The sequence below is a fragment of the Platichthys flesus genome, chromosome 20 (assembly GCF_949316205.1).
Source record: "Platichthys flesus chromosome 20, fPlaFle2.1, whole genome shotgun sequence".
Taxonomy (NCBI): domain Eukaryota; kingdom Metazoa; phylum Chordata; class Actinopteri; order Pleuronectiformes; family Pleuronectidae; genus Platichthys; species Platichthys flesus.
The window spans coordinates 16859755-16871057 of NC_084964.1; the positions used below are offsets into that span (position 1 = coordinate 16859755).

Genomic DNA, 11303 nt, shown 5'->3' on the forward strand with positions numbered 1-11303 from the left:
CATTCACTGAGATATGTTTGACCAAAGCAACTAAACAGCACAGTCACATACACAAAAACAAATGTGTGAAATTCAATTGACCTGCAGTCAGTCAATTGCTCCTGTGGTACAATACTGTGTTTTTGTGTTTCCTCTCATCTTGTCTGGATGTCTTTCTTTCCTGCTGGATGAAAAAACAACCTGGTGTAAAACAGCTACTGAGCAGAATCAGGCCAGTAGCATGTGATGTTTAGTAACATGATTTTCTTCCTGTCCAAACAAGATAAATCGATTCAAATCAAACCTCTTCCCCTCATCTCCGTCTAGCGGATGACCACCAGGCTCTAATCTGGGACATCCAGCAGATGCCTGGGGCCATCGAGGACCCTATGCTGGCCTATACGGTCGAGGGAGAGATCAATAATGTACAGTGGGCGAAACCATTCTCAGCAACGTTCACAGGGCAAAGGACAAAACTACAGGATTGTGTTGGTGCCAAGTTGATGCAGATGATGTGTGTAACATTTTTTTACAATAGCTACTTCCAGGCACGTACACGTAAATATCTGACTAAACCGACTCGAGCATTTGTGTTGTCCCATGTGAGCCCCTCTATTAGATTTCAGGAAGATATATCTGGAAAATATCTGAGCTGATCCCACTGCTTGACCTTGTTACACATCTATACAAAATCGCACTGAATCAGAAAACTGGAGCAAGCACTGAGACAAAAAACTCAAGGTTCAATTCCCTTCAGTCTCTCAGCAGGTCGTCTAATCAACCAACAGACAGTTAAAAGTTTGTTTGTCCTCAATTTTCATTCTCTTTCATTTGTTTCAATGTATTAACTTGTTTTGTGATTAGTATAATTGTGTTTTATTCCACTGAAAACCAGTACATAACAGTTTAATGGTATTAAATGACCATAATCTGCCATTTCTGCAACATTAACTTTATTAACCTAAATTAATTATAAACAGAAATAAACAGTCCCCCCCCCACACACACAGTTTAAACCATTATACACACATTATTTTTTATATGTAGACAATAGGAACTCAGCGACTCATTAACACACTGATGAGACTTTATATTGTACAAATGTACAGTTACAAAATCTGGTGGGAAACACGAGTGGAGCCCGGTCGATGAACCTGTTAGCCGACGAAAACCTTTCACTGACGGGTCGGAACCAATGCATCTTGCTTAATTCCCCACATTCAATGGTTCCTCAACAAAATGGTTTTATAGGTAAGCCCATGTTGGAAATTTAACAAACCAAGTATAATGTATTAGCTCTGATTTAGAGAGAACCAGATGAGCTTTTTCAAGGTGGAAACTTTTCCTTTATTCGTAAATAACAATATTGCCGATGGATTTGTGGACTCAGTGTAAATCAGGCTCTAATCTGTGATAGAGGCTCGGACCTGATCAGCATCAGGAAGAAAATGACAGAGAATTGAACCACAACAGAAGTGGTTTCACAAAACAGAAACCATGAAGATCTGACTCATGCACAAACTGTAAATCAGCAGATGTCTTGTGGGAAGTGTGATAACTGTAGTACACATCGCTGACTGAGTGTAATCCTGTGTGAGTCAGAAATCCTTGCAGGCCTCCACTATCTGACGTCGAGACACTACTTCCTGTCCTGTATTGATAGCAGATGGACTCTTCCTCACATCTGCAAGCAGCGGTGTTTTACTACTTTCTCTCGGTCACACTGTCTCTTCTACTGCAGGCGTTCAGATGACGGGCAGCACCGGGTCAGACAGATGCTTCTGGATCTCAGACAGTCCCGAGCTGATGTCCAGGTTCCCCGGCAGCGACGGGCAGCGGAGGCTCCCACACAGCCGGGGGTTTTCCACGAGGGAGGATTTGTCTGACGGCCGGGGCGGCTGCGGGGTTAACCCCGGACGGGTCTCAGCTTCGGGGGTGACGGTCATGAACATGGTGTCGTCCGAGGCCACGGTCACAGGGATACCACTAGACAGGGACTCCTGGGACCTCTGGGTGAATGTGGAGAGGAGACATGAGAATGTTTAACTTTTAGGTGAAAGGGATCTATTGGCAGAAACTGAATATAAAAGTGTGTTTCATCTAAATTGTACGAATTGTTATTTTCTTTACCCTTGAATGGGCCTTTTATATTTAAATACTTTATATTTACATCAAGAGCGAGTCCTCTCTACGGAGATGGCCGTGTTTTTTTACAGTAGCCCAGACTGGACAAACTAGACTTCTTTTGAGTTTTTATGACAACTAAAGGCTGCCACAGGTTCTCTTTTTCTTTGGAAGGGGAGGCTGGGGTGAGGGGTATTTAGCTGCAATATGCAACTCCACCACTAGATGTCACTACATTCTACACACTGAACCTTTAAGTAAAAGCATAAATTACAAAATCTTCATGGTTTGAATCTAAATGTGGTTTCACATGGAGACCTTTTAGTTGTAGCATTAGTCTTTACCTGTGAGTCCATCTGTATGGGAGAGTTGGGATACATGCTGTGCACCACTGGTGTCCCAGTCCCATACAGACTGGGTGAGTTGGAGGGGAGGGTCCTGGATGATACAGTGCTGTAAGCTGGAGGCACGGGAGCCATCTGCCTCTGGAGAAGCTGGAGGATGACGCTGATGTCGGTTGTCATGCGCGACTCCAGTCTGGAGTAGAATGTGGAAAAATAATCTTTACACACAGAAGCTACAGAGAAAAGACTCTTTTAATGAAACTTAAAGTTTATTAGGAAAATAAGGAGTATAAGGAAAATTCACCTGGTGAGCTGTGAATGTAAAACCTCCAGTCGAGACTCCAGCTCAATGGGCCGTTCTTCTGTGAACGGCGGTGGATGGTATGAGTTGCGGACAGAAGACGATCGCCACGCGCGGCCAGAAAACTGCTGTGACTGTCGGTCAGGCCAGTAGGGATACATCGCCGGCACATTCACAGATGAAGCTAAGGAAAATAAAACAAGTTTAATCCATATAATTAGATTGTAATCGTTTACAACATTTACTTCTTGTGTCTCTTTCCAGGACAATCGAGAACCTTGTCCACCCACCTTGGTGACCTCTGTCCCCTGCTTCCTTCCCCACTGATGTGCCACTCGGGGGCCGCAGCTGCACCACAGAGGGGGAGTAGTCCCGTGCGGCATCTTCTGGAGGACAAAGCTCTACTTTGGCACCGTGAGCAAGAGTCGTCTCCAGGTCCTCGCTGGACTGGGAGCACGGGGATCCACAGCTGCAGCGGTCGTCCCAGTGGGCCTGGGAGGGGGAGTGACGATGACGTAAGGACTGAAGGGGGTAAGAATCCTCGTGATCGATTCCATCTGTTCACGGAAAATAATTTCGAGAGCTGAAGTTACAGTATTTGTCTACACAGATCATAGGTATTACTTCTTTGCAGTACAAACTATGCAGTCATTTATCAGAGGATCGATACAAAAACACTCAACTCACTACATCTCTCACCTGGTCTGATTCTGCAGTCCAGGGAGTGGAGCTTGTGTCTTGGCTTGTGGTGATATCCACAGTCGTCTCCAGAGTCATCAGTTGTTATTTTTGGCGGGACTTGATCAGCCTGATGAACACAGGGGAAAAAAGACATTCTCACGAATCTGTGAAATATAAAATACCAAGATCTTAACCGTTTCCTTTACAAAACCGTCCAACGTACGTCTCTCAGGTCAAAGGTCATCTCCAGGTTCCTCCAGAACTTGTCTGCAAAGCCGGGGTAGATATCCAGCACCTCCAGCAGGTCTTCCCTCTGGATGCGGTGCAGGTCACAGTAGGTGATGGTTTGCACGTCGGAGTTGGACCTCCCCGGGTCGTCATACAGGTGGATAGGCTCGCCAAAGATGTCATTCCTTTCTGCAAGAGCATGAACACTTTTTATTCGAGTGGCTGCTGTCTTTAAAGTTTGATTTAGGAGATTTTCAGGCACTACTTTGTAATTAGATGTTACCTAATACGGCTACCACCACATCATCCCTAAGGATCTTGATCGAACCACGCGAGATGAAGAAGACGGAGTCCAGGATGTCTCCGTAGTGGATCAGGATATCGCCTGGAGGAGCGTGGACTGTCTTGAACCTCTTGGCCAAGGCGCGCAGACAGGCTTGACTGCCTCCGCGGAAAGCCTTACAGTTCTGCAGCAGGGATCTGTTCAGGTGCAAGCAGATGTCGGCCTGCAGCGACTCTGGAAACCCCTTCAACACCTGAATATCGAATAATCAAATAATCAGCAATTAGAAGCAAAACCTGAACCTGAACCACCTGCAAACTGTCTTCGTTTTTACTTACAGCGTTCATGTCGATGCCGTTTGTGTAGGCCCAGGCGTGCTGGAAGTACTCCTCCAGCCTCTGACGCAGGCAACCAGGGATTTGGTGGAATCGGATGAACTCTTTGACTCGCAGCATCTGGGTGTGGTAGCGGGTTGTACCCGTGTACAGCCGCTGGATGATGGCAGACACATTCCCAAATATGCTGGCATACATTAGAGCTGAGGCAGAAGAGGACACACGCAATCGAACAATAAGACCCAGGATATTTTAGATGATGTTTATGAGTGTCTGTAATGCCATGTCATTTTTACAGTGTTGTTCAACTCACATCCGATCACCATGACGCAGATGGAGAAGATCTTCTCCGAGTTGGTGTTTGGAGAAACGTTGCCGAACCCGACGCTCGTCAAGCTGCTCAGTGTGAAGTACAGAGCGGTGACGTATTTGTCTTTGACCGACGGGCCGGAGCTGGAGTCGCTGTCGTTGTACGTCTTGCCCAGCTGCTCAGCCAGGTTGTCCAGCCAGCCGGTCTCCGTGTACGGCCTCTCCACAAAGCCGATGGCGTACCAAATGCAGGCCAACCAGTGGGCGATGAGAACAAAGGTGCACATGAGTAGGAAGAGGACGGCAGCTCCATATTCCGAGTATCGGTCCAGCTTTCTTGCAACGCGGACCAATCGTAGCAGCCGAGCGGTTTTCAGCAGGCTTGTCAAGGTGGCCATCTTTGACGTCCGATAACAACAGGTAGGACGATGTTAGGCAAGGAAATGACCATACAATGAAGAGTAGCTTAAAAAAACATAACCTCTGCCAAGGGGGTTACGGTTTTACCCCTGACTATTTGTTTGTTGGTTGGTGTGTTTGTAAGCAAGATTACAGGAGAACTGCAAGATGAAATTCCACATCCAGATCAGGGGGCGGATCTCTATGAATTTGTTGAAGCTTGATTGAAATTTAGGGGATTTTGGGGCCTTGGTGAATTCAGTAGTTACTTCTGCCCCCTGATTCGAATCTGCACCAAAATGTAATGAGTTCTTCCCTGACCCATTCTGCCTCCTTCAACCAATTCTCGTGAAAATCTGTACAGTTGTCTTTGTGTAATCTTGTTCACAACCAAACAGACGGAGTTCAAAACAGAACCATCTTGTCAGAGCTGTTTCTGAAACCAAGACACTTGAAGACAGCTCAGTTATATCTAAGGATCACCGTCAAAATTATAATTAACAGTGAGAACAATCAAAGTTCTTACCTCATCAGAGCCAGATCTGAATATGAGAAGGTCAAAGGGGATCGCTGCAAACAGATCAATAGGGAACCAGCCTTTAATATAGTGCTTGGCGATCCGGCTCGGCTGTGTCACCACCTCGTCGTTCTTGTCCACGTACGTCGTGCGAAGGTTGATGACTATATCCACAATAAACAGCACGTCCACCATGAGGTCCACCACATTCAGAGGGTTACACGTGTAGCCACAGATCCTTTGACGTAAATCCCCGTGCACGTCCAAGAGGAAGGTGGCCGAGTAAGGAGTGAAGACGGCCGTGTAGAGGACCAGCAGGAGAATGATCCAGTCCCAAAACGCCTTGAAGGGGCTGTAGTGAAGCAGGATCAACCATGTTGTATCTGGCACCTGGAGTTTGTATTCAGGAAGCACATCCGACTCCAGAGAAAGTACCTGAGCACAAAGAATTCAGCAGTATGCCATGATTCTCACGTATAAACACAGAATTTCAGTCTTTCAGGAGGAAATTTCATGTGAAACTATTAGTTGCAACTTGAGAAAACAAGATATTCTGAAGAAAAAGACACTAAACAAAATATGTTCTCTAGAAGAAACAGGTTTCTGATCCCAACAGACCTCTGTAGAAGATGCAGTGTTTTGATGGAGCTGGTGGAGGCTGCGCGCTCTACGACCTTGTACTTCCGACAAATCCTTGACCATCGTGTCATTGGTCAATCTCAGACTTGGGTAAAGTTTACATCCGCTTAATATTTATAGCATTCAATTTCAAGATCGCAAAAGATAAAAACTCCAGCAAAGGAGCAGAGTGCTGTAATCAACCCGGCCTGAGCTGACTGCTGCTGGTGGCCTGGAGCTGTAATGATAAACTGGGCGTCACAGACACACGACACATGAGTTCATGTGCTGCCAAAGTCCTGATGTTCTCTCTCGCTCAATTTCAAAGTGATTCTTGTTGCCCTGATGAATCTCTCTGATATAACACGCAGCTTCATAAACAGGTACCCGTGAAAGACCATCAGATAAACAGACACGCAGACAGGGATCAACACGTGACCCCGTGCACCAAGGTCGCGGGGGTCATTGCAAAGACTTCCTTTGTGTTTGTTTCATATCAGCGTCCTGCGTGTGCAGTGATGCAGAATGCTGAGGCCTGGGGCGGCAGCAGCAGCAGCAGGTCTCACATTGAGCTGGGGCTACATGTAAATTTGCTTTTCACACCCAGGAGAAAAACATTCAGCCGCTAAACAACATACTGATTTTTCCACCAGCAGGTTAATTACACCAATTTTCCATCATGCCAACTTCCAGGAAGGCTCTTGAAAATAAACCTGAAAATCCTTTGAAGCATCACAGGCCGTTAGTGTCACGGACTCTCACTTGAAATTTACTCAAGAATGAGTGTGTAAACTGTTGAGTGAGCCCTGTGCGAGGTCCCTGGCCCCTGTACCTGCGTGACCTTCTCTGTGACGTGCTGAGAGCAGTCCTTCACCTTGGAGGGGCTGAGCAGCTCCGCCCTGGGGGTTGGAGGCGAGCGGCATTCGGGGCCCCTGCTGCCGGCTCCCCCGCTCTTCATAAGGTCTGCCTCAGACATGGAGCTCTGCTGGATTACAGGTTATCCCATTATTTATTTATACTTAGGCCACAGAGATGAAAACAACCTCTTTGGTACTTTGATTCCTCTAATTTTCAACGAAGACATTTGGTTACTACAACTCATACTCCCATTGTGTTTGTGACGTACTTTTCTTGCTATGCTCAACTTGAATCCTTTCATTGACTAATTAAGAATAAACTTCTAATGTAAGCCTCCATATATTGGGCGCCTGCTAGTTTGCCTCCATATAAAGAGGTTTAGTTGAGAAAACTTTATATAAATTAAAACAATGTCAGTCTGCTGCATGTCTTCCCAACTCTCCCCAATACAGACTTATGCGGTCCAATTCCTCTCTACTGTGATTTCCCAGAATGCCTCTGCCCCTCCCAAAAACACTCTGTCCTCAAACACAGGATAATCTCTCACCAGTCTGTCAACTCTCGTTTTTAACTCCAGTCATAAACACAACTCACCTGATTTGACACCAGAATATCAGATCCTCCTCGACCTTGACCAGCGCGCAGCCATCCCTCAAACTTCCATCCTCCTGAACACTTTAGTTTGGACGAGTATGTAAAAACTTCACGCTCCTCTTTCTTGCTTCATATTTACCCAAAACAAATGCACGTCTGTTTTTACTGTTGGACGCAGACGTCGATGCTGAACCCTCCGCTCTGGCACGGGGCAGAGGACTGGCCTGCAGCTCGCATGTTGCGGCGCGACATTCGCCAACTCTGGGAAACAATCGATGCCATACTATAGCTGAGAGGAACTGACAGGAAAATCTATGACGGGCATTGATAAACAGAGCAAATGGGCTGAGAGCTGGTGCACAGGACTTCCCATTAACATCAAATTACCATTTCAACATTCTCGTAGGCAGTTGGCTTCGGCACTGGACATTTCAAATATAGTTCAGTCTGTGACGTATATGTCAGCGTGGTGCGAAAATCATAAAATCAGCTGAATGTATAGTATCCGCTCAATATGCTGCATGGATACTGTTAATGTGGGATCTTATTGACTCCACTGTTGACACTACAGTAATATGAGAGGGTAATGACCTGTGATGACATTGGCTCCAAATGACCTTCAGCTCTGACCTTCAGTCGTCTGTATACTTTTTGTCCCCATCAACTTAACATAAATACAGTTTTGCATGATTTATCAATGAGGGAAAAAGTAATTTTGGTCTTTAAACTTTTTAAATTGGTAATCTAACTTTTTTCTTGAAAGACAAAAACCAAACCAGACACAAATTATGAATAAATCTATATTTATTTTCTCTTTCATTTTTTCCCATATAGATTATTTCGAAATGGGCAAAAACATATAATGACGCAACAAGCTTCAGTATCAGAACCAACAGATGTACAAGGTTTTCAAAACCTCTCTTTGTGTAATTTAATATTCCACATTATTCCGTGTCCAGCCCGGTGTCCGGGGGTCGTGCTCAGCTGTCAGCCTGGATATTGTCCCACACTCTAACTACCTCTGGACAGTCAGTCAGAGCCTCTATTAGTGATGAGGCAGCCTCCAGCTGGTCCTGGTCCAGAGACGACATGTTGCTGGGAACAAACTCCATCCCAGAAGACGTGATCTGCATCCCCAGCTTCTCCAGCGAGGCTCGCACCTTACTCAGCTCCGTTGTGTCACAAATGAACTGGAGGGAGAGCAAATCAAAGTATGAGTCAAACTGTAGCAGGAAGCAACTTAAGTCTGTAAAATGTTAGAAGCAACAGAAAACACAGAAAAACTCCCAATCAACATTCAGACAGTCGGATGTTCTCGACTGTGACATGATCTCTATCTTGAGCTCTATGAATCTTAACTGAATACCACTGGTCCGAGCACATTCAGGCACATAAGTTCATTTAAAATGTAAATTCCTCAACCACAGCTGCTGCTATTTGCATCTTTGTCTCCTCCTGTGTCTGCACTGAGGAGACGTCTCTTCTTCTCTGACCTTCAGGAGAGGCAGCTCCTCCTCATCCTCCGTCTCTTGGACGTCTTCGGCTCCGGCCTCGATGGCCAGCTCCAGAGCTCTTTCTGCCGAGATGGTGTCGCCCGCCGCCCCCACCATCCCCCTCTTGGTGAAGTTGTGGCGGACCCCGTCTGACAGCATCCCACTGTGGACAAGCAGAGAATTACACCTTCAGTAACATCACATTGACATCACATCCATTCACTTATGTATTTGCAAGGTAAAGTAAAATGCAGGTGGTTGTGATTTATGTATTTTTAATTATATAGCGGCAGACTTAATGAATCTGGAATGAAATGAATAAACTGTAGTTACTAGCTATTACACTTTGGTAGGAGGCTTAACCAGTGCTCAGCAATAACTATGTTTTGCATGATACTAATGCATGATTTTATTTAATAATGTATCATCCCTTTCTACCTTCTAAGTTCTTGCACCTTGCAGGGACAATACAGTACACAGTACACACAGTATTTAACAGCTGTTTGTACAACACCCACTGCAACTTACTTCTAGTACCGGTACAAATAATACAATTTCTGACCCGTTCTTGTTGAGCAGGCGTTTAACCTCCTGGTGGCTGCGGGTGTTGTTGTCGGTGAGGACCTCGATGAGCAGCAGACATCCACCAGGCCCCCGAGCCTCAAACATTTGTTGGGACATTGGTTTGGCTTTCTCCTGCAGAACCAGGAGGGGGGACGTGAATCAGGCTTGTGAGAATGGAGCACTGGAACTATTTGTGTGACACTTAATTACCTCTGCCATGGAGGTTATGATTTCACCCTCGTTTGTTGGTTGGTTTGTTTTTGAGCAAGATTTCACCAAAACTACAGAACAGATTTTGATGAAGTGCGTTTTTATCTTTAAATCTGTATTTATATTTGTCTTTAATACTCAGTTACTTTGGTCTTTCGATCAGCTCACTTACTTAAAATATTTGTAATGTCAATATCTCCAGGAGCGCATACTTCTCTACAGGGACATCTCTGTAGAAGTTCTGGTGGCTGGACTTTCATCTCACTGCAGTGAAATTAATCTTAACTAATTTTATCTTTTGTTATTATTATGCTCTTTTGTTTGACGGTTTTGTGAATCTATCTATCTAACTATCTATCTATCTATCGAACTTGGTGGAGGGATGAAATATGGGTCGGGGAAGAACCCATTAAATGTTGGTGCAGATCTGGATCGAGGATGGATACATTAACATTGTGAGATGAGATATTTTAACGAATAATTCCTAGATCTTGACGGCAAGAGCCCCAGACCTGTGTGTTTATGAGACTGTTGGGCCTTGGCAGAGCTAAACAACACCCTTTATTTCCCCGTGCCAGTGTTGTCAACCTACCGCACTCTTGATGGCTGCGTCTATGGAGGCTTTGGGCATGTTCTTGGTCCGGCACTGCTCCAGTAGGTGAGCTAAGTTTAAATTCATGTCCGGGTTTGATCCACCTTCTGTGGGTGAAACCACAACAAGTGACATGTTAGCTGCGGGTCCAGGGAAGGACTGAGGATAAGTGACAGCCCCTCTGCAGCCTCACCTTTCACTGCGATTTTAATCATCATTCCGAACTTCATGAACATCCTGCCCCTCGCCTCATCCTTGGGTCCCTTGATGTGCTTCACCTTGGACCACTTGTTGTGTCCTGCACACAGCGCGGAGCAGAGCTGCAGCGGCCGCACAGAGCAGCTGGACCACGGGGGAGACACCACACGGAGAGCCGGCGACAGGAGGGTCTCCACCGGGGCAGAGCACCTGCAGGAGGCCGGCGCTAGTGTCCGGAGGAGAGGGGTCCGGAGAGCCCGCAGCACCGCCGCCCCCACCATGCCCTTTACACACACACAGACACACACAGACACACACAAACACAAACACAACACACACACAACACAGACACACACACGCCTGTTAATTCAGAAAGCGCTGTGTAAATGAATGGAAGCAGCGGAAGTGAACTTACAGAGTTAAGCGTGAAAAACACGCTGCAGCTTCTGTCCTTGTTGTGAACCCGGCACTTCCTGTTTCCTGTGACCTCACACATTGGTCTTTCAAAATAAAAGTTCAACTTCGCTCTGTAACAATCCTGTTATGACATCATCATCAACATCATCATCATCAACACCTACTAGTGTTATTACAACTATTTTTGTGTTTGCCTTGTTTACTTTTATTTTTCGTCTCAGATTACTATTATTTTATATATTATTAAGTAGTAATATCG

The 11303-nt window shown here is 45.6% G+C and overlaps 2 protein-coding genes across 2 annotated transcripts; both read right to left on the minus strand.

The window, feature by feature from the left end:
• Positions 1–978: 978 nt before the first annotated feature.
• On the minus strand, positions 979–7697 carry kcnh6b (potassium voltage-gated channel, subfamily H (eag-related), member 6b). Its single transcript, XM_062414333.1, has 12 exons — positions 7571–7697; positions 6993–7103; positions 5510–5935; positions 4589–4982; positions 4279–4478; positions 3941–4193; positions 3653–3846; positions 3448–3556; positions 3039–3305; positions 2752–2932; positions 2448–2640; positions 979–1988 (listed from the first exon to the last, which is right to left on the minus strand). Exons 2-12 carry the CDS (start codon positions 7092–7094, stop codon positions 1725–1727), a joined length of 2583 nt encoding a protein of 860 aa, XP_062270317.1. The 5' UTR covers positions 7095–7103; positions 7571–7697; the 3' UTR covers positions 979–1724.
• Positions 7698–8356: 659 nt separating this feature from the next.
• Positions 8357–11127, minus strand: LOC133931772 (translational activator of cytochrome c oxidase 1). The gene is made up of 6 exons (XM_062378725.1): positions 11043–11127; positions 10623–10911; positions 10430–10536; positions 9626–9759; positions 9064–9226; positions 8357–8760 (listed from the first exon to the last, which is right to left on the minus strand). Exons 1-6 carry the CDS (start codon positions 11121–11123, stop codon positions 8551–8553), a joined length of 984 nt encoding a protein of 327 aa, XP_062234709.1. The 5' UTR covers positions 11124–11127; the 3' UTR covers positions 8357–8550.
• Positions 11128–11303: the final 176 nt, after the last annotated feature.